This window comes from Abrus precatorius, unplaced genomic scaffold (assembly GCF_003935025.1).
Source record: "Abrus precatorius isolate BTA unplaced genomic scaffold, Abrus_2018 Scaffold9, whole genome shotgun sequence".
Classification (NCBI taxonomy): domain Eukaryota; kingdom Viridiplantae; phylum Streptophyta; class Magnoliopsida; order Fabales; family Fabaceae; genus Abrus; species Abrus precatorius.
The window spans coordinates 23,769,993-23,794,100 of record NW_020874439.1 but is presented as its reverse complement, the minus strand read 5'-3'; the positions used below and the strand labels follow the sequence as shown (position 1 = coordinate 23,794,100).

The 24,108-nt window shown below is 28.7% G+C and overlaps 1 protein-coding gene and 1 long non-coding RNA gene across 4 annotated transcripts; both read left to right on the top strand.

Annotated features, from left to right (window-relative positions):
• Positions 1–8,096: 8,096 nt before the first annotated feature.
• LOC113849300 (B3 domain-containing transcription factor NGA1-like) lies at positions 8,097–10,647 on the top strand. Of its 3 annotated transcripts, none has more exons than XM_027479099.1 (3): positions 8,097–8,130; positions 8,340–8,385; positions 8,615–10,647. In XM_027479099.1, exon 3 carries the CDS (start codon positions 8,660–8,662, stop codon positions 10,274–10,276), a length of 1,617 nt encoding a protein of 538 aa, XP_027334900.1. In that variant the 5' UTR covers positions 8,097–8,130; positions 8,340–8,385; positions 8,615–8,659; the 3' UTR covers positions 10,277–10,647. The 3 variants fall into 3 exon arrangements, with proteins under 3 accessions (XP_027334900.1, XP_027334902.1, XP_027334901.1); XM_027479101.1 differs by having other exon boundaries at positions 8,113–8,385; positions 8,615–8,759; positions 8,988–10,647; XM_027479100.1 differs by lacking the exon at positions 8,340–8,385 and having other exon boundaries at positions 8,113–8,130.
• Positions 10,648–10,843: 196 nt separating this feature from the next.
• On the top strand, positions 10,844–14,467 carry LOC113850374. The gene is made up of 4 exons (XR_003502197.1): positions 10,844–10,933; positions 11,158–11,255; positions 11,480–11,549; positions 12,898–14,467. It is a non-coding gene; the product is annotated as an uncharacterized LOC113850374 (long non-coding RNA).
• The last annotated feature ends 9,641 nt before the right edge of the window (positions 14,468–24,108 follow it).

The following is a 24,108-nucleotide window of genomic DNA, read 5'->3' as shown; positions in this document are numbered from 1 at the left end:
CATATGATAAATTAGATGTTTTAGGCGACTTTCAAACACACTCAAAAAACCGTTGAAAGAAAATTTAAGACTTAATGTATTTTTAATCTATATAAATATAATTAATAAAAATAATCATTAAGTAGTTCATAGGAAAAATAACATACGTAGATGTTTATACAAAAATAATTTATAGTTTTTGTTCTAAACTCCTAATTTTTTCCATTCCCTCCCATTCAAAATACTTAAGAGTTCAAGGTTGGTTAAACACACTGGTCCAACCCCCTCCCTTTCTTTTTCTTCTCACCCTACTCTCATTGCCCAAACTCCAATAATGGAAATCTGAAAATGTATAGAGCCCCACCTGCTGTTTAATGAATTTGGAAAATGATATATGGGAGAAGGCCTTAGAAAAATTAATTGTATAACTCTACTCGCTGTATATGCATAATCTATATAATTAAGTTAGGTTTTACTGATCATCAGCTTTAAACTAGTGATTAAGATATTAATATTTTTTTATTGAAAAATACAATAAAAATATATTAACAATATTAAATATACTTTTTTAATAAGTATTTGATCTTAGCTGTTACGATTATTAACTGAGGGCCGAATACATAATTATATATTCATATGCTAACAAGAGCCACATGCACGGTGATTGCAATATATATAATATAATAGTTGTAAGAAGTCTACCTCCCACTAATATAATATATTTTGGGCAAATGTCATTTGCATATGATTTGGAGTACATTACTATCACAGAGTGGTATAAACCCGAAAAGTGAAGTGTTAAGGAAGAAATAAGACATTGATAATTAAAGAGCCGAAAAAAACAAAGGCCTAGTAGTAGCAATAGACGTGGGAATATCAAAGTCCATTAGTTAATCACCCCACCTAACCTAAACAAGAAAGAAAGAATGTATAGAAGAGAGAATTAAGCAGAAGAAGAAGAAGAAAATGTTCTATATTGTCATTATTATAGCTGACATGCATATTTTCTTGTGACATGAGTTTATTTTCATATATAGTTTTGATTATTTGTGACAACCAATAAGTGGACTTTGTGTGCACTTACAAGGCCACCCTACCATTGAGTGAGGCCGAAAGAGAAGGGAGGCCACCTCATAAAGCTGTTAATGTGGAAAAGAAGAGCATTGAGACTGTGTATGCATTGTACAGTTGGGTGTAGGTAGGACTATATAGGAGGTGGTGGTCCTAACTCCAAACGCTACACATATAGCTCAAGCTAGCTATATTTGAGAAGACAACAGTTTCCCCGTACCACTAATTATTGTCATCCATGCCAGTGTTACACTTCTCTCGTCTCTTGTGGAAGCATTTATTACTTGATTCGGTGTAATACCCCTTTGAATTTCCATCACTCTAATATGATTATCTACCAAATTATGTGGCCTTTCTATGCTGATTTATGCATATATGTGTTTTAATAGAGAATTTTACAAAACCAACATGTTATATATATATATATATATATATATATATATATATATATAATACTATAAATGCCTTTGTTGATACTAAATAATCTTGAGAATTGAGAGTGAAAATATTTTTAACTGTTAGTTTTGTTATGATCGATTTTGAGTAATTCAAATTACAAAAATATTAAAAATAGAATATTTATATTTGATATTTTTGTGTTTATTATTATTTTTTACATGTAATCACTTCAAAATAATCTTTAAATTTGTTTTTTATAAAATATTTTAAATATCAGTGAAAAAATGGCATCTATGAAAAGTAATTTATAAAATGTATGTTTGGTTTGACAAAAAAAAACTGTTTTTTTAATTTATTTCTTATATTAAAAAATTATAAAAATATAATCATATTTTTATTTTCAATTTATTTTCACTATTTTTGTACATATCTTTAAAAAGAAAAAGTAAAAATAACGTAACATTTTATAATTATCTGGGAAAATAGATAATTTTATCACAAACCAAATAAGGCCTAAAATTCTCCGTTTCTTCTCTCTTTTGTTACTACATATAAATGTGTTCTTCAATAAAATCAACAATGAGAAACCTCAACAATGATCTCGCAATGGAACCTTATCAAGTTGTCCATACAAGTGGGCTAGGGAGTCCTAGATCCTTGTTGAAACCTCGTTGAAGCAATTGATTAAAATCAAGCTGACCATGAGTCAGGTTTTGGCATGTGCCCAAACACTTTATAAAATTTCACCAAAGAACTAGTTATATATCATGATCGTATACTCTTTCCACACCCTGAGATCAAGTAGGGTCATCAGAATGTAGCCATATAGAATTGGTTGTTTCAGAATGTCAAGTCATCTTAGTGGGAACACATCCTTTTTTTTAACACCCTTTTGATAAATTGGTTCCTACACAACCTTAACTCATAGAAAGTTCTACAAGTTTGCTATGTTGTTGGCAACTTGACCTCAAAATGATTCTCATAGAGGTTGAGACTCTAGAACAAATATGGTTCCTTCTCAAAGAATTTGACAGACAAGGATGATCTCACGATTCTAGAAAGTTCCAAATTAAAGGATTCAAGAGGGTTGGGATAGGAGAAGCTGTTGATATGGTGAGGAAAGTTGAAACTGGGAAGGAATTTTAGGTATTGGCGGGTGTCATGACAAAGAGAATTCAGAGTCTAGCTAAGTTATCTAAGGAAACCTTGGATTGGTAGAGGTAGAGACCTTTCTGTTAAGACAAATTAAGAATGGTGTAGAGTGACATTTTACCTACATACATACCATTTTCTTAATATGATATTTTGACAAATAAAGGAAATTCAATTAAAGCAGTTAAATAACCTATACTTTAAAAATTTTAAAAATATATAAATTCTTCAGCCAAACAAAATTTTTATCATTAAATAAAACATGAATAATTCAATTAAAAAACTGATTACATTCTCTTCTGTAAGGAGGGAAATTAGATAGATAAATAATTAATAAATGTCAACGAATCATATACAACAAGTAAAACGAAAATAAAAAGTAAAAAGTATAACTACAAAAAAGTTATATATATACAGTAAGACTAATAAGCTGTATATAAATTTGTAAAAAAATATTGACACAAACTCTTAAATTTATTTAAGAAGGAAAAAGATATATGTGTGTATTAAAAATTATGAAATGTTGTTGATTGAAAATTCAAAAGGAGGTCCCCAATTGATATTATATAGTTAGCTGATGTGGGGTACTCTATATAGGCTTTAAATTTGTGTTAGTAGCTAAAAAAAATAGAAGGGCGAGGGCGGCGCCACCACCTTCCCTCCCAATTGCCCTAGGACCATTACTGGAATCTAGGTATGCAGTTTTTTTTTTCTATCTGTCCTCAATATCTCTATGTGACATTTCCTCGGAAATTCTCGGTAAGTGTTACTAACTGTTTGCAGTTTAACTTTAATATCAGAAACTAACAAAAGGGGAATGCTGTAAAAAAGAAGAAAGATAAATACTGTCAATTACTATAATTAATTTATATGCATATCCTGCACAGTAACACATTAACATGTTGTTTTGGGTATGAAATATATTTCCTCCTTTCACATTGAATTGATTCCCGTGAGTTGGTAAATTTGAATTTCAATCGCTTTCTATTACTTGTCCACTTTTCCAGCAATGCAAAAATTAAACCTTTTAACTAAAATTTTAAGATAATAATTAATATTGTCAACGGAAATAGTGGTGCATGTAGCAGAATGTTTGGAAAGGATATCTGATTTCAAGAAACTATTTATAACAATGAATGGCAAAAGAAACAATACAGGGTATCACACTTGGACATGGGAGTTGCCGTGCATAGAAATGTAATTGAAATGTGACTAGACCCCGTTGGTCTTGCCAAGGCATAGCGACTCATTTGATTCCATTTTTTCCCCTATGTTTCTACCTCAATAAACAACTTAAGTATGACAATGTTAATCTTTTTGCTTGTCTGAATCATAGATGCAAATATGCAATTTATGGTGATTGGAGACTTTGCCCAACCCATAGAAATAGGCACATAGATCACACACTGGACCACATGATACTTACTTATCATAAACATAGCTATCTATTTCGTGTAGAGCTAGCTAGCAGCAATTTCAATTAATTGTGTACAGACTACAGTATTAAAATGCACTAGTGCTCCTGCTAACTATATAATCAGCCATCAAAGAGACAAAGACATGTTTCCTAGCTTCGTGCTTTCAAGAAGCATAACTATGAAAAGCCAAAATATCTAAACCACGCCTGTTTATTTTATTAGTTTACTTTACACTAGCTAGCTATAGCTGTTCTCTGCATAATTTTAAAGTAAACCAAATATACTGTGATAAACAGTAATTAATCTTCTGTTTTCCCAATACTTTCTAAAATTTAATCAAATAAATTGCAATTTGAGATCACCACGTCCTGTGACCTTGTGTATGGTCAATTTTTTTTTGTGTACCACTTTTTACCAGTGTGTTTGCGTTGATACTTATAAACCACTGTCACATTATTTCATTGCTGTTATGTACGTAAGGTTCTGTTTTATTTCTAAACTAGTTCTCACCTATTGAATGGGAAAATAATTTGATAAATCAAAGTAGGAATTCATATATTATGTTTCATTATATTACAACAAAAAATGCCATATACTACTAATATGACGTAAAATTAATTTCTGTTGATATTAATTTTATTTCATAAAATTTAAAATGTGAATATAAATATTCAAGACTATATAAATAATAATATAAATCGTGACAACCAATAATTAAATTGATATAAGATATTAATATCTATCATCAATATATTAAATATTAGTATAAAACATATTATTAGCATAACATAATTAATCCTTAGCGTTTGTTTTTAGTTTAAGAGATCTATCAAAAATTACCATAACATAGCAAATTATAAATAATTATGTAACGTGTTTGATGTTGACTAAGCCATTTTCTCGATGACATTTGAAGCCGCCTAGCGGAGACACAGTGTTAGTAACATATATCAAATGTGATGATAATATTAAGAAATTGAAATTACACTAAAAATGGCCAATATAATAACATTATTGTGGTTAATTCAACTTGCTTCTTCCAATGACCTGTAATTTACATGATCATATACACTTAAATATTTTTTCCACTTAGCCTGAATATGTTGAATGCGAAATCCATTATTAATTAACTTCAACATGCATAGGGAAGCTTTGTTAGTCAATGCGGCGATTTCATGATTGAAGATCTTCTTCAACGTAAAATACAATAATTGATTTCTTTTCAGTTCTTTTGATAAGATCGTTTTAATTAAATTAATGAATTAAAAAGAATATTAGAAGTAATTAACGTATCAATTTTTAAAATATTTGCTTAAAAATACATAATAAACAAATAAATAATAAAATTTCATTAAAACTTATAGTGTTTATCATTGTGTCATTAAAAATTACGCATAATAAAAGTCATTATGCGTAGGTTCTTATTATATGTTTCTTATTACACATTAAGAAAACTGTTAATGAACTTAATTTTTAAAGAATTAATTACAACATTATTCTAAGTTATTCTTGTTTAAAATCAAACTTTATTATTATAATAGTTAAAAAGATAAAAAGGTCCAATAATAAAATTAAACATATAAAAAGATAAATGTTTGTTAAAATTTTATATAAAGTCTCAGATAAAAGACCATAAAGCATTTAAAATATTACAAAAAAATGAAATAATTTTTTTTTGACATCTGTAGGACTTTAATTGAAGGTGTGTGTAATCTTGTGTTTGTTTGTTTTTTTTTACTGAAAATGTAAAAGAAAGGAAAAGGTGTTAATGCAAAACTACCTTTAATTTTTCTCCTAATTAAAAAATTTTATGAAAAATTTATATTTACCCTGTTTTAAGAAGATAGGTAAATATTTAAATGTGTAACGAATTAGATGTAATACATTATTGTATTCCATTTTTATTTAAGTTTAAAGATTGGAAATAGTAATTTTTATTAAAAATTATCTATTATACCTTTATATCTCTAATGTAATAAATATATTTTTAATAAAAAAATAGTATTTTTAAATATTCAAACTAAACCTTAAAACCTGAAATTAATAAAAAAATACATTTTATTTTACTCGATGAATTCCTTTCAATTTGATCCACACTTTTGTTGAGAATGTAGATATGATCTACCAAATATGCAAATATATTAAATTTCTACCTGAAGTAATTAAATATGGTCAACCATGTGTGCAACAGCAGCTAAATCATCGCTTATGTTATGTATAATTATTGCTTATGTTATTTCAACTTGTTTTCCTTTCAACTTTCTTGTTATCCCACTTTACATAGTTTATCCTTGTTCAACGAGTCTAAGAAACACCAGTTTCTATCTTCTAATGGAAATTTTTAATCATGTGGGGTGACAAGCTGCATATTAAATTTATTTTATTTTAATTTTAATGATAATTGGAAACAAAATGTGAATTAATTGTTTTGCACAATCTCCGAGGTACCTTCTGCTTCCTCTCATTAAATATATCACCACATGTGCATGTTTTTGATATTGCAATCATTAGTGTTTAGGGCAACTTACACACATTTCAACTCTCTTGCCTTGTTTTGTCAAAACATGTTATTCATACTAAAATTGAAAGTTTACAATAATACTATATACTTAACAGCCTCATCCCAAATGATTAACATAATTTGAATTTAAATTTATTCAGTCTTATATAATAATATAATTAATATTTCATATATTATACGGATATTGATAATTATATATGAAATATAAAAATATATAAATTTTAAAATAATTTTCTTTGTTGATAATAAGATAGATTAAAATATAAAACATAAGCATATAATCTTTTATAATTTCTAAAAAAACTTAAACTATAAAAAATATTATTTTAATAAAGATTTGTAAATATTTCATTATACTTAAATCTAATATTTAAGAATTTAATTAAAATGAGTAAAAAAAGCTAAGAATAATTTTTAATCGAATAATTAATTAAACAAAAAGTATTAATTTAATATAAAGCCTCATAAGACCTGTGTCGTTTCAAAATTATTTTAAACCGTTTAATATGACCTTCATTATTATCTATCTCATTGATAATAAATGTGTAAAATAATGAAAATTAAATGAAATTACGGGTATGATTAAAAAGATGGAAATTATTATTGTCTTTAGCTTTTAAATGAATAGACAAGCATAAGTAAAGTTTACTTTTTGAAAAGTTGATAAATAACAAAAAGGCGTAGAGAGCAATTGAACGGGAAGAATAATTCATATATTAAGAAGAATACATTGGTTCACCTTACAAGAACAAAGCTCCAGCTAGCACCTATGAAATTGTGAGGATTAAGAAAAGGTAATAAATAATGTACAGAGGATGATAAGACGAAAGTAAAAGGTGATGTTTGGCATTTTATTTTTGGGGATCGGGTTATTAAATTTGAACATAAGTTATATATATATATATATATATATATACATATATATATATATTGTCCATGAATTTTATAGGGTTGAAGAATATTGGGAGAGGGAAGAGGAAATGAAATGATAATTGAAAGAGAATGACAGAGAAGAGTGCTGTGAGTTCTCATTCTCTGAGCCTGAGCTGAGCTAGTTGCCTTTCATTACCGCTGGGAGGGACCAGCACACACCACACCACACAGCACACAATGAATGGCACCAAAAGTCAAAAAAAATAACTCTAAGCAACCTAACACTGTGCACACACCGTTGGCAATTACAATTGCAATTGTTGCAATTGCAACCCCTCTCTACTTCTCTTGTGTCTAATAACAACAACTTGTCATAGATATTGTTTCCCTTTTTCAAAAAAATATTTTCAGAAAATAAAATATATTGTACCGAGAGTGAAGGTCATTGCAAGCTTCTGGAACAAATGGGCTTTGTAGAGTGGAAGCAGAAGCATATATAAATATATTGTACTGATTAATAATATAATATTATTATTATCCGAAATATTATGAAAAGGACTAGTTGCTCACATGACCCCAATACGCACATTATTCATGGGGCCCCCACGTAAGTGTAGTAACCCTCTTATCTCTTTCTCTTTCTTGTTAAGAATAAAACTGGGTAGCAACAAACATTTTTGCTTCTTTTTTCCTACTTGTAAAGAAGCTTCCTGTGAGGTAACTATACTTGTGTTAGCTAAAACTCACATCACCCTTTCCCTTCTTCATTTCCCAGCTCATCCACTAGTTTAGGTCAACAATAAACCCGTTTTCATTCCTCCATTCCTTCTCTTTCTTTAGGGTTTTATTATGCCTCTTGGTCAAATATGAAGGCACCGACTCTTTCAATTCTCTTTTACTAAATATGCACTTTGTTTTCTTCACAGCCTCACATATCTCCCTCCTCAAATATCTTCCCACACATATCTGTTGGTAATTTTTTATATTTATATTTTATATGTATTATGTAGCCTTCTTAATTTCCTCACACACTCTAAATTTTTCATTTTTCTTGTGTCAAAATTTGATTTTGATTGTTTTTTTCTTAATTTATTTTCCCTCCCCCCAACCCCCACTTCCTTCTCTTGCTCTTTCCTTCATTCTAATTATTTCGTTTTTTTCAATTGTTTTCGGTGACATTGTTTAATTTTGTGAGATCCAGAGGTTATAATTACCAGAATTGAAGGTGGGGTCAGTGTATAATTTTATGGAGTTGATGCAAGAAATGAAGGGGTATTCTGATAGCAGAGAAGAGGAGGAGGAAGAGGAAGTAGCAGAAGAAATCATCACAAGAGAAGAAAGCAGCAGTAAGCAAAACTACCCCTTTTCTTCACCCTCTTTCTCTTTATCTTCTCCTCCTTCAATAACAAATTATACTAGTACTAGTACTACTATTACACCACCTCATCATCATCACCATCATCATCGTGTAATAAATATTCCTCACCAACAAACTCCATGGCTGGGGATGAATATTCATGATCATCATCAGTCACCAGAGGCCACTGAATCTCACAATTCATCATCTGGGTTAGGGTTATTACACCAGCACCAAGATGCAGCAGCAGTAGCAGGTTCCAATTTCATCATCAACAACCACACAAGAAAGCAGCTAGACTTCATGGACTTGTCTTTGGGGAGCAACAAGGAAGAAGCCAATTTGCAAGGATCAGGAGGAGCTGATTCTGGTGTTTATGCTCATGCAACTGCTAGTTCTTCTGCCAATAGTAATCACCACCACCACCACCACCAGCAGCCTGCTGAGAAGGAGCACATGTTTGATAAAGTTGTGACACCAAGTGATGTTGGGAAGCTGAACCGGTTGGTGATTCCAAAGCAGCATGCTGAGAAGTATTTCCCTCTTGATTCCACAACCAATGAGAAAGGGTTGTTGCTCAATTTTGAAGATAGGAATGGAAAGTTGTGGAGGTTCAGGTACTCCTATTGGAACAGCAGCCAGAGCTATGTGATGACCAAAGGGTGGAGCCGTTTTGTGAAGGAGAAGAAGCTTGATGCCGGAGACATTGTGTCCTTCCAGCGTGGTGTTGGGGAATTGTATAGGCATAGGTTGTACATAGATTGGAGGAGAAGGCCTGATCATCATCATCATCATCATGGCCCTGACCCTTCAGCCACACTCTACACACCTTTCTTTCTTCCAAATCAGCCACACTTAATGTCTATGATAAGATGGGGTACCACTGGTAGATTGTACTCACTTCCTTCACCAACCCCTCCACGCCACCATGACCATTTGCAACAACAACTCAATTACAACACCATGTATCATCACCCCTTTCACCATGCTGGTGGAAATGGAAGTCACCACTACAACTATCATGACATGAGTTCAGGATCTGGCTCAGTCTATTATCTCAGGTCAACAACACCATCCATGCCAATGCCTGATCATCAAAGCTTGAGTACAAGGCAACACCAAGAGGGAGGCAATAATGTTTCCCTTTCCCCTATGATCATTGATTCTGTTCCTGTTGCTCATCATCACCATCACCATCACCCGCACCATTCAAGTAGTAGTAATAGTAGTAGTGCTAGCACTGCAGCAAAACGGCTAAGGCTATTTGGGGTGAACATGGAATGTGCTTCTTCAACATCAGAAGATCCCAAATGTTTCAGCTTATTGTCCTCATCTTCGGTGGCACATATGGCTAATTCTAATTCACTTCCCTCTTCTACTCTACTACCTATTCAGCGTTTGAGGGAAGACACAATTTCACCATCATCATCATCAAGGTTTGGGGATCGGAGAGGGGAAGCCTCAATGCTTTTTGATCTGGACCCTTCTTTGCAATACCGGCAGTGATGAAACAAAATTGATGAAGAAACAAATAATGGAGAAGATACAAGCTTGATCTAAAGTTACCTGGGCTAGCTACCACTTTCGTTTGCAGCATTTTTATTATATTTTAAATTTTTTTTGCTCTCTTTTTTTCTTTCATCAGCTACAAAGGAAAGAAAGAGCTCCCAGGCTTTCTTCTTCTCTTCTTTTGATCAGTAATTAGTGTTTAGTTTCTGAACTTTTAGTACGTTTAGAACTGCTCAATGAATTAATTAGCTGGGGATTTGGGCCCTGAACGAATGGAACGTCCATCATTTCACAACCTAAAGAGGGAAATGAAATCCATGGAGATCATTTACGTTTAGACCTTGTCTCAATTGTGTATAATACAATACAAACATATATATATATATATATATATATTTATTATAGTATATATATGGTTTTTGTTCCTTCTATTTTAATATTGCTTCAATACTGTGCTCTCTTCTCTCTCTCTCTCTCTTTCCGTTTACTGCATTTAATGATACACAGAAAAGCTTCTTGCTTTCTTCTTTCCTCTAATGTTTCTGTTAGCCTTGTTGGGTTGATGTCGTTCACAACACTGCTGCTTCTGCTGCTGCTTAGTTAGGCATTTTAGCTTTGCAGATAAAGCGCAGAAAGTTGTACAGCTGTAAAAGGGTAATTTTTTCTGTTGTTATTCTACCTCCATCCATTTTGATTACTTTTTCTGCTTACAATGCTATTGTTACCATAAACCATTTATTAATTTATATTTATCAATGAGTACTATTACACTCCGTTTGTTCCTCTTTCTCTCTCTCTCCCTCTCCATTGCTAATAAGTAATCACTTTTCTTTTTATTCATTTTTTTGTGATATGCTTTTGTGATTTCTACTATTCAGCAGCCGCCTCTTGTCTGGATTAGCACTGCACACAAACGTGTTGTTGGTAAATGAAAAATTGGGGCATTAATTTTCCACATTTTCTCATGTCTACAGGAGTGAGTAACCTAATTCTGATGCTTATCTCAATGCTTTGCCTTAGATCTGTGATGTTTACCTTAATTTGAGAGATACAACTTATGTAGCCTTTAGACTTATGTTATTTACTTTATGGATTTAGATTCCTCATGTGATGCTTAATTAGTCTTCATCACAGCCTACTTACTGTTGATAGTTGAAAAACTCATTGGTTTTTTACATATATTTTTTGGATTTGTCACAGATACTGCAATAATTACAGCTAAGACTTTGGGACAGTGAATGAATCAAGGAGCTTTAATTTGGTAATTGAGGTGATCAATTATCGGCTTATAGTTTTTCTTTTTTCTGTGAAACTCGCCATTATATGGGGATATAAAATACATGCTATAATAAGAAAGTGAAAGTTCTCCTTTCATAAAATTTGTCTTTTTGATTCATCCGAGATATATATAACATGCACTACTTGTTTTGGTTGATCTATCTAATTCAGGGAAAAACATTACTTGAAAATTATCGTGTGAATTAATATGAACCGGTAAGGCACATGAATATGCACTTTGCCTTTAGGTCTACCTGATACAAAAACGCTTCATTTTACTTATTCACATATTTTCTCCATGTTTATTTGGTGTAATAGAATAGTAGAAAATCACCCATGTTTGGATATTAGACTCACATTTAATGCAAAATATACTGTTCATGGCATAAAAAGGAGATACCAAACAGAATGTTATGTTCTCACGGTGTGACAACGGGGGAAAGCAAAAGCAAAATATAGGACAGTAAGATCAACAGTAAGCTAGACAAGACATACATAGGAGCAGCACTTTTCTTTTGGCTACACAGAATTGAATGTGATGCTTTTGTGTTAAAATAATAGGAGTATCTCAGATCCTTTGGTAAAGTCAATTTCCATGAGCTCACCTCAAGTCTTGGAAGAATCCTTATAACTGCTGAAAAATAAAGAAAGAAAGAGACTGGAAACGGAACCTTTTTTTGTGGGGATGATCAACGTTGAAATGCTTGGAACCCAGCAAGGAAGGAAAATAATATATACAGTTAAGATAAAATAAAGCAAAAAAAAAAAAAAAAACGATTCAAAATCTGTCTTTTCTTTAATTTTTGTTGCATTATATTCTCCTGTCGTCCTTGCAAATATGGCAGTCATTTGTTGCACGTACCAAGTTAGTTAAGGAAATAAATGCCAACATTCAAGAGGAAAGCCACAAACAGATTAATGTTATGGTCATACAGTACCAATGTATATAAAGGTGATTTTTGCATCGTGTTTCATTTTGCATGGAATATTCAGTTTTATGCTTCATACATGCATGCATGAAATATATACATCCCATTAATTAACATTGGTTTAAGAGCATCCTTGGAGTCATTAGTTGATTTAAACTAACTATAAATTCATGGGATTATTTATTCCGTATTATTAGGCTTCTTGTTTAATTATAAATTCTGGACTTTATATTCATATGATTATATAGTATGAATATTGTTTGTTACCAACATGAAGGTCGTCATTGTTTTGGAAATTGCATCGTCCCAAGAATGTTTTATTCAGTGGTATTGATAATAATGTTGATTAGTTTTACCCACATTTTATATGTTCATTCATTAATGTTTGCTAGTTACGGGTGATTTATGCAGAAGGGAAAAATAGAAGCGACACAAAATCAGGCCTTATGTTCAACAATTTGACGGCTGCCATTTCAGTGAAATTTTAGGAATATCTAGCTAAGGTACATTTTACCCCCTTAATTTATGCGCTTTTATTTCTGGAGGATAGGCTTCATGTTGATCATCACTAATATTAAAGATTTTAAGGCAGGAAATTATATATTGCTTGCAGGAGGAATCATATTAATTGCATTTTTTTTTTCCATTGAACATATTTAATTTAATTTAGTTTTGAATTTAACTGTAAGATGAATAGTGCCTTCCATATCACTCTCAAGATGTTGATCAATAGATGGATATAACTCATCATAAAAAAAAAGTGGATGTGGATAAGAATTATACTTCAGTGCCGGGTTTGATTTAGTTCAGCATCTTTTCGTAGTTCAATGTTGACAGGTTACAACATAACATTGTTGCAAGCTAGTGCACTTGTCAATTAAAGTCATCACCTCTTATGTAAGAAAATAATAATTTTAAATGCTTTTCGCCTGAACCAATGATAGTTATTTGTTGCACATATTGCAATAATATTAATAATAATAAGTATGTTTGAGAAAATAAAAGCATTGGAGGATTGATCATGAATTAGATTTGAAAAACAGTAGAAAAATCATACTTCAAATTAACTCTAAATTAATTATCTCACTCAATTGATTTAAATTTGACCATCTGAGTTTAATTAGTAGCGCTGTTATATGGTAGATTGTTGCTCCCTTACAATATGCAACAAGTTTGAAATGCCATGCATATTTCATAGCAACATATATAATGTATTGCATGGTTGAGTTTATATGGATTTAATTTGATACATTGTAAAAATGTTTTTACGTTCAATTACAAGTATTGTATTTTAATGTTTCATTTTATTTATTAATGTATTTAAATATCAAATAATATGCTAACATGAGACAGTGATACTAAATGATAGAAGTGTAAAAATACTAAATATACAATGGCATGCATTAATGTGTGCGTGTCCGTAGTAAATTTAGGAGCACTGATCCTAATTAGTTGGTTTAAAACCAAAACTTCAAGACCATAAAATTTCTTCACATGCTACTTTTGTAATCTCAAAATTTCATGCAATAGAAGCATGATTATGTTGGCTTAGTGATGGTATTCCATGTGCCTTTAAAAAGCTAATTCTTAAAGATGATAACAGTGACAGGAGATTAATAATTATGACAATGCATTTTACTGTAATTAGTCTTTTTTTTATTACATAATCAAGTATTTATGATTTTTTTACTACTTTTATTTTTAACTTACAAACATATATAGAATATGGGGGCAAACTTGGTTAAGAATAACTGTAATTAATGTCACATTAACATAACTATTTTTCGCCATTATTACAGTAGACTTTATTAACAGCTTCTGGAAAATGTAGATACCATTCTGAAATTAAATCTACTATTGATGATTATTTTCGATTGTTATAGATACTGATGTTGGAAGTTGAAAAGTGGTTTATTCCATCCACTAGTCAATAAAAAATGATAAATTAACTTTAGTATCTAAAATAGTTTATTATATACTCATTTTCATTAAAAAAAAAAAAAAGAGACAATAATATACTCGTGAAATTACAATCCATACAATTTGTCGCTCCCGAAAAATTGTAAATTAGAATTGATTTTTTTTTTCTAATATTCATTATTAATTACCAAAGTTCTTTCAAGTACTCAGTCTTTTGTAAGAAGAGATCTTAATACACTACATTTAAAGGTAAGAAAAAATAAAATCTTCTTTGTATATGTGGGTGTGTTTTTCTTCTTGTAGGCATCCAAAATACAAACCAAGGTGAAACCTTTATATTCCATTATTTTGTTAACAATCACAACAAATAAACTTTAATCAGTAAACGTTTTTCTTAATTGATAATGAAAATTTAATTTTTGTTAAATTTTAACACGTTTATGTTTTCATCCGCGCATGAATGTTTTTAAATTTCTTTTTAACATTAGTTATTTCAATTGTAAAATTCTTTGAAGTTAAAATCTCTCTCGCAATAAATAAAAACACAACAATTTATCTGCTTAATTATTTCTTCGTTGTATTTAACTTAATTGTTTAAACATATTTATTTTATTTCGTTAACAATGTAAAAAATGTTATATTATCAATAAATTCTCTGATATCACATTTTAAAATTAATGGCTGACATTTATTGAAAAGAAAAATACAGTGATAGATTACTTTTTGCTATGTTAATTGCTAGTGTTTGTTTTTGTAATTTTTTCAACATCACAGGAGTGGTATTTGGAAGGATTTATAAAGAGATTATAAAAATAATTATAAGTCTCATAAATTTCTTTAATTTGTTTTAGTAAGATTTTTAGTGTAGTGTGTTTATGGAAAAAAAAAATCTTTTTAATTTATAATATTTTTATAGTGTGGGCGAGAGAGAGGGAGAGGTGTGTGTGAGTGAAGTTTAATGAGTTTCTTTATGTTTAGCTTAATATAGTGTTTAGAGAAATAAAGAGAAAGAGAGGGAATTAAAGTCTATCTTTTTTTAATTTTAGCCTCTTTTCAAAATTTTCGAGGACTTAAAGCAGGATTTTTTAAGACTTAATTAGATAAAATTATAATAGTTTTATTTAATAATTTTAAATATGTAATAATATTTACTTTTCCTTTCTAAAGATCACAGCGTATTAATATTATATATATATATATATATATATTATTTGTATAAATACTTATTATTATTAATCAATTAGAAAAATACATTGCATATGTTTTTTAAAGTAGTTATTATAATAATCAATGGTATGACAATTTATAAATAAATAATGTATAAAATTTTAAAAATTATATTATTAATGCATGTCAACTAATTTTATTTGAATATCATGAATATAAAATAGAAACCTTATTTCATAGTTTATATTATATTGAATTTGATTTGAATATATTAATTTTCATTTTATTATAAATTATTTTATAATTAAAAATTATTGACTTTTAAATTGTAAATAATGATTTTAATATCTAGATAACTTGTACTTAATTGGTAGTGTAAATATATTAAATATTATAAAATATGTGAATTAATTGATGTGTGATTATTTCAGCTTAATCTATAATTTGAATTAATTATCTATAAATGTAGTTGTCTTAAAATTTATAAAAAAATTATAAGTAGAAGATAAAAAAGTGTAAAGAAATCTTCTATTTGTTTGATGGATAAAAAAATTAAGTGAATATAATAATATTAAAAATTTAATTTAAGAAAAAAAGTTAAAATTTTAATATAATATTTCTATATAGATTTATATTAATTTTAAAATATTTTAAATTTTTTAAACCATTTAATACTAAGATAAAAAGTAAAAAGAAATTTTAAACCTGCGTTTTACTTTTTAAATAAGGAAAGGAAAAAATTATAAGAGTTTGCTTGTTTTTGTTTTTGTTTTCAATTTTTAAAATTATATTTTAAAATAGTTTTAAAAAAATAAAAATGAAAGTTATAATAACACACAAATTTGTATTATATATTTTGAAAAATAAAAAATATTTAATAAAAAAACCAACATGCTCTAACTTTTTTGATTTCTCTCTCTCTCAAAATCACTCCATTAAAACAAACCTTAAAATCTAATATATATATATATATATATATATATATATATATATATATATCAACTGTCATTACACACATTTACTCTCTCAATTATTTTCATTATTAAGTATGAGAATCTCGTGCTTTTTTTTTCTTTAATAAAGTAAACACTCACTTTAACATAATCAAATCAAATGAGCTTTCTAAAAGGTAAAATACAAACTAGTAAAAAAGTAAGATTATTAAAAAATAAAAAGACAAAAACATGTCGATCGTGAAAATTAACGTCTCAAAATAAATAGAGATGGAAATTTGAGTCAATCTCTAATTAGAGATGAAAGTTCATATACTAGATATTATATTTTCATTTCTAACTTTTGAAATAAATAAAGGGTCATTCTAATTATCATATGTTATGTCATGGATCTAATTATCAGATTCATATCCACACATTTGATTTGGGGGTTACACCCAAATGAATCAATGGTACGTACATGAATGCAGTCATACCCAAACAACAACGTTCTTAGATGTAACAAAGTCACCAGAAATTTTTTTTATAAACAAAGTCTCACCAAATATGTTATATATTCTAATAATATTACTTTGTTAATTAAGATAGTATCTTCACATTTAACCCACCTCGCACCATCAATGAAGTAACAGCGTTCCTTTTTGTTCATGTTAGGCCGTAAACTCAAGATTAGGTAATATTATATAATATTTTATTTTTTATGTGTTCATGTTCAAGATTAAAAACCAACAAGTTAAGACGTAAATGAGTTACCCTTTTACGAAAAAAAAATTAGCAAAATTTATTAAATATTAAAAAAAGAGGAGGACAATTCTTAAAGAATCAAAACTCATGATAATACACGTGAAAATATATCTTTAAAAAGGTCATTTTGAATAAGAAGGTAATGTATTACGAGTTGATTTTTTCCCCTTCGATAAAATTAATATGTAATATTTAATTTTATAAATAGCGAAAAATGTTTATATGAGAAGTTACATCATATATATTTAGCACTTCTAAAAAATTTTATAGTGTTTGTTTTTATCCATTAAATAATTATTTACTCAAAAATTATGACAAATTTTTTTTTTCATAATCATGTTTTACTCATTTTTTTAATCACATTTAGTAATAACTTTGAAGAAATGAATCATTTCAACCTATTTTTTATATATAAACTTGTCATTAACAAAATTTATTTCTCTATAAAATTTTAAACATTAACCTTAAGAAAACTTAAACAAGTATAAAAAATACAAAATTTATACAAAATAAAGGTAGATTAAAAATATCCAACACGAGAATCCCATTCTCAACTTTAGGTTACATGGATTTTTATATTAAAAGTAACAAATTTTTTAATGTGGAAAAAGGTATAAGAAAATATTAATAATTTTTGTTATTAAAAATATAATATTCAATATTATAAATATATTAAATTTTAGCAGAAATTATTAAACATAGGCGGGTTAAAAGTGGGAAAGGTGGGAGACGCAGAGGGATAATGGGTGTATATTGGTAAGATCACCCTCGGGAGTAGTCCAAGATCTGAATGAATATGGTGCCCCCACCCTATAAAAGTAGAGGGTATATAGGCTAATTAAGAGTGAGCACTGAGCATGGTGTGTGTGAGATTCAACTGCATTATTTATATTTACGACCATCATAAAGTAGATTGTACCGTAAAGTTAGCAGAACTTCTTCACCCTTTATTTCTCATGGCGTGGCCTTCCATTAATTAACTGTAAATCGGATCATTGGACGCATGCAGTGTACACCAGTGATCAATCCAAATCATTGTAATTGTACTAAAACTTCAATGGACCACTTCACCATCACACATCAAATTTCTTTTGTTTTTTCCCCCACCTATAACACTGCATGATTTACTATTATACTATATATATGAAAAACATTTTAATTAAAGAAATATCGGTGGACTTCCCAATTTTGAGCTGCTGGTTCTAACTAATGTCTTCTGGTTTTTATCATATCTTGTGAATTCCAAGTTGAAAAGGAATCTGTTATTTTTATTTTTATTTTTTTGACATCATCTCAACTTAACTGTAGAATGCTGATCCTTCACTAATATTTTTTTATACTAATGATACCAAGATTACTTTAGGGCTACTGATTGATTCTAATGCAAGCTGCTAGGTAATATAGTTGTTTTCAAAGCCCTAAAACTAAAGAAGATATACGTATACATACACATACAAGTGCTAATTCCAAAAGTAAATGTTTTAAAGCTCTAGCAGCTTTATATGTTGAGCATATTAAGCATGGGAGCTGAATATTGGTAGTTATAAAATTAAATATGCACATTCATTGAATCCTTTTGTATAAATATTACACGGATGACTTCATGATATGAATGTTACAACTTGTTAATTGTTATCATTAAACATTACCAAACTTTTAATAAACTACCACTGATACATAATCATATAATAACCTATGGACAAAACCCCACCATATTAATTACCTGGTGGGAAAATTCAACTTTTTATGCTTCGAAGGAAGATGATGGGTGCAGGACCAGAGAGAGGGTGAAGATCATGGGAGTGTCCAGGATGGAAGTGAAGCTCCAAAAGTGACAGATCCTTTGTGTATAAGTTTTTGCTGGGGCTTTCCATGTTTCCCAAGATGATAAATTAACAGATCAGATGCATGCACATTGATTTCGATTGAGGACCATGCAGCCTAAAAAAGAAGCTAGAGAGGACCAGAGAGAGAAGATGGGTACCCTAGAAAACGAAAGAAGCCAGCATAACCAGGTTATATTTCAGATCATCTTTAGCAGTCTCAGTTAGATTTGGATTATACATCTCTCTTTCACTTACTTTAGAATTAAAATTTTACATAAAAAATTATGCATATGCCATGATTATGGTTTTGTAAATTAAATTTTGCTGCATATACTATAAGGTTTGTTTGGGTATTCCTGTTGTACAAATATTGTTATATTCCTCTAGTAAAAAAGGATATAAATTGAGTAATAGGTAGCTAGTAGTAATATAAGATAGATTCTTAGACTTTTTTTATGTAACGATTGGATATATATCATATGTAAATAATAGTCAAGAACTGATGTTTTCTCAATCGTAAGCTAGCTAGATAGTTTGAAGCTACATGAAGCTTTTGGTTAACTAGCTTCCACATGCTTTGTTTTTTGCTTTTGTCTGTTTTCGTTTTATTGCACCAAATTTGAAAGGAACAAGAGAATGTAATGTGTACGAAGCTTCTTTAGTGGCACCCATGTTGTTACTTTGGGATGTGGTCTCAGACTACTCTCGATCCTAGTGCATGTGTGGGCTATATATATTGTTGTGATATTTTGGCCTGAATGACAATTACTGTAGAACAGATGCATGTGGAAATTGAATCTCTCGTAAAGGGCATTTGTAGTTAGGTAATGCACTAATGTCTGATGGAATTTGGATCTTCATATCATATGAAAGAATAGTAAAAAATATTAATGACTGTCTTTAGAACATTAGTAGTTAAAGTATAATAAATCTATTTTTACAATATCAAAGATATATTTCTGTGATGTGGGGTATGTAAAAACAATTAAAAAAATAAGAAAATAATTAAATATTATATTAGATATGATATTGATTTTTAATTATTAAAACAAGACAATAAATAATATTTGAAAGAAAAGTGTTAAAAATTAAAAAAATAATGAAATAAAAATAGATTATATATATATTTTTTATAATTTTTAACAAGTTTTAATTAATACAAAAACATATATATGGAAAAGAATATTATACCAAAGCAAAATTTGGAACAGTTTCCAATTTCAATATTGATCATGCATTCCGATCGAGAAAGTCTGATCCCAAGAAAATTTCTCTTGTGGGATAGCAGTGGAAGTGCACATCATGGATTGGTTGGTCTTTTGTGTAGTGGGAAATAAAACCTGCAAAAATCTTCAATTGAGTAAACGAGAGTGAGATGAGACAAAGGGATGTTGTAAAATGTGAAAATAGAGGTGCAATGCAATGCATGGTTTGAACTGAAATACGTTGGTTTTTACACAATTTTGGGATGAGAATTCGATTTAGGATCTCATCTTAGATACGACAACACACGAGAAACAAGAAAAAAGTAATTTGATAAAACTACGAAATCGATGGATATTTGTTTTTGTTGTGCTTTTGCCATCATAGGAAACCAATTAGCTGGACTATAATTGTTATGTTCTCTCTATTTTGGTCAAAGGATTATTGAAAATGATATTTTAACTCCAGAATACCCACATCACCTATCAACACTTTTATTGAGAAAATAAAAGTAATATATAATTGAAATTCGTATTTTTATTTTATTGTTTATAAAATAATAATTAATTTCAGTTGTCATACTAGATCTTCTTTAGAAAAAAAAAACCACATTGACAAATTGGGGTAAGCAAATATTTTTGCGCAATGTGAGAGTGAGAGAATATAATTACAGCAATTAATCTGAATATTTTGACTGAGTAATAAAGTTATTCTTCTGTTAATTATTCAATGAAGTTAGTGTATATATGTAAGAGGCAATATTAAAATTAGAATTTTATCTTAAAAATTAACAGTAATTTTTAGTACCAATTTTTAATGTTAGTCATAAAAAAAACTTCAATTTAATTGAAAAATAATATAAACACTTAAAGCATTGCAAGTTTTATCTGTTTGGTAACGTTATTTCAAAAAGGTCAAAGAATATTAAAAAGAAAAGCAAACTACACTAAGAATTTAAATCTTGCCTTCAAATTTAATTTTAAAAGCGAATGAATTGTAAGATATTTATAATTTTAATCCAATAAACATATTTTAAATTGATTTTTGTGTCAATTCATACTGTATCAAAGGTTATTAAAATGCACATTTCACATTAGCCTATTATATGCTTAAACCAACTGAGACCATCCTATTAGGATAGAGAAATATACATTTAGTTAAGTATAATACTTTTGTCTAATCCGAAATTTTTAAGCCTAATTGATTTGGTACAAATTCATGCACACGAGTTTTTTTTTAATCGAATCTTTAATAAAATAAAACAAAAACCAATTAAGAAATGGATAACAATATATATATCCACCCCATCCACCAAATAATAGTCCCCAGCAAAAGATAATATTTTTATTACACTTATTTTTATTAATGCAATCTGTATTTAACAAAAAAAAATATTAATATAGATATTATACACTTATATTATACTAATTGTTATCAAGAGGTTATGTATCCAATAGCAAAAGAGATCTTTATCGATCAACTACAAGCAAATTATTGAGTCAAGTTTAAACAATGTACTTAACTCAAAACTTTTTAAAACTTTGAAGTTGAGGCTTTTTTGCAGTAAAAATTATCAGAGAGAAAAAATCAAGCGTCCTTATTTTGATAGAAACACTTTAAAATAATAATAATTTTTATCTTCATCAGTTGAATTTACATAGAACTTGCTATTTGCAGTGTTTATAGAACAGTATTGGCTGCAGAATTTTGAGGCTATTCAAGATTCAACCAACTATATATTTAACAAGGAACAGTGTTTCTGAACTGTCCTTAAACATTTATTTATTTTCTTTTTGAAATTTGATTTGTAACTCAAACTATACGTTAATTTGTTCCCTGCTAGGTATTTTCTTTTATGATGCTTGTCTTTCTTTCTATGAAACATTCTTTTTGTATGCAAATGTAACACTATCGTTGGCATTGTATGGCTTAGAATCATCATTATTTCCAGACACTTTTCTAGGTATTTTGGCCTTAATAAAGTTACAATGTGTTTTTAACTAAGAAAATAAATTACTTCAATATCAAAATAATAATTGATAATAACATAACTTTTTGTTTGCATATATATATATATATATATATATATATATTTTCATAATAGCTTATTAAAATAAAAGATAGAAAGAAACTTAAGTTTGGTGTAAGATCTTTGAGAATCGATTCACACAAGTTTTAAAGCAAATAATCATTAATCCGATTGAAAGAAAGAACTTGCAAATTTGGATTATTTTGATACAATACTATCAAAATCAAACTAGTTCAAACTAAATTTTTATATTTTAGATTGTATTAGTTATTGTGTTTTTTACTTTTTTTATTTTTAAGAGATAATATTTTAATTTTTTAGTTCGTAAATAAATAAAATCTTATAACCTAGTTTATATTACAAACAACAAGTCAAAATAATCTCATTTTTTTCTTAATAAAATACAAATATCTCCCATAAAATATACTTTATGCTAGTCTTTATGTAATGATAAAATAAAAAATTATATAAATTTAATATATTTGTAGTTTAAGTTGGTTTAATTTTAATTATAAGATCTAAAAATCAAACCAAATCACATAAGATATTTTTTATTATTGCAATCAACAATTTTTTAATTTTTAATTATGAGAAACAGAGATTTGAGAGAAAAAGATTATCAAAATGCTGAACATATTAGATGAAACAAAAATAGTTTTTTTAAGAACTTAGAACAGTTTTTTCAGTGTTTTTATTTAATTTGCCAATTGTGCTAGCTAACTATAAAGCACTCATTTCTTCCAAAATACCTTAAATTCCAGATAATAATTTAGCTATCTCAGACGAGCATTCAATGTATAGATAACCCAGCAACAATTTGCTGTTTGCTTCTTCATTTCATTTCTATTACCACACTCAACATGTGCCATCATTAGCTTCTTCTTTTTTCATTATAACCTTACCCTTTAAACAAGAATGAACATTTGTAAAGATGTAGTAGCATAGATGACATGAACATAAGGCCCAAGGGCCTTAGAGCTGCAAGTAGATCAACTTACTGATTCAATTGGGTACCTCTCATGATTAAAAAAACTTGGTACCCTCCACATATTTATTTTTTTAAAAGTTTTTGTTTGCTTAGAATCTTACTCCAAAAATGTTACCTTGTTTGGCTGTCCAATTTTGCTTGTCATGAAAGGGTACTCCAAAAACAATAGTTGTTTCTTTTATATATGTATGTACCTTTGAGATAATGACGTTGGCCCCTTTTGGCAATTTGTATAATACTGTCTTTATGTACGGAATTTTAATGGAAAACTTTACTGAAAATAGGAAGTGAGAAATAAAACACAAAAAGTCTTTTGTTGGATGAAGAGGCTCTTTGAACATTGTTATTGATATTAATTAATTTTTATTAGAACACTTTCACAAAAGGGGTGGTGGCGCAGTTGGCTAGCGCGTAGGTCTCATAGCTTTAGTTGAGTTATCCTGAGGTCGAGAGTTCGAGCCTCTCTCACCCCATCATATATTTTACAAGTTTTAGAAAATTTGTTATTTAACTTTAAATTGTTTTAATTTATGATAGAAATTTTATTTAATAAATTTTAAATGTAAAATTAATCAATTAAAAAGTTAAATTATTTTTTTTATAATCATATATATTAAATTTTATATAATAAAATAATACCATAAGTATTTATTTATTTTATAAAAATTTATAAAATGATCTCCTAAATAACAACATTCAATTTATAAAAGTGGGGTAAATGTCTATGTTGGCCATGTGTGCAATTGAAGAAATTCTACATTAACAAAATATTCTTATTTCTTTTTTCTACGA

Coding starts and splice junctions, on each gene's coding strand:
- LOC113849300 (XM_027479099.1), top strand. CDS start 8,660: ATGGAGTTGATGCAAGAAATGAAGGGGTATTCTGATAGCAGAGAAGAG.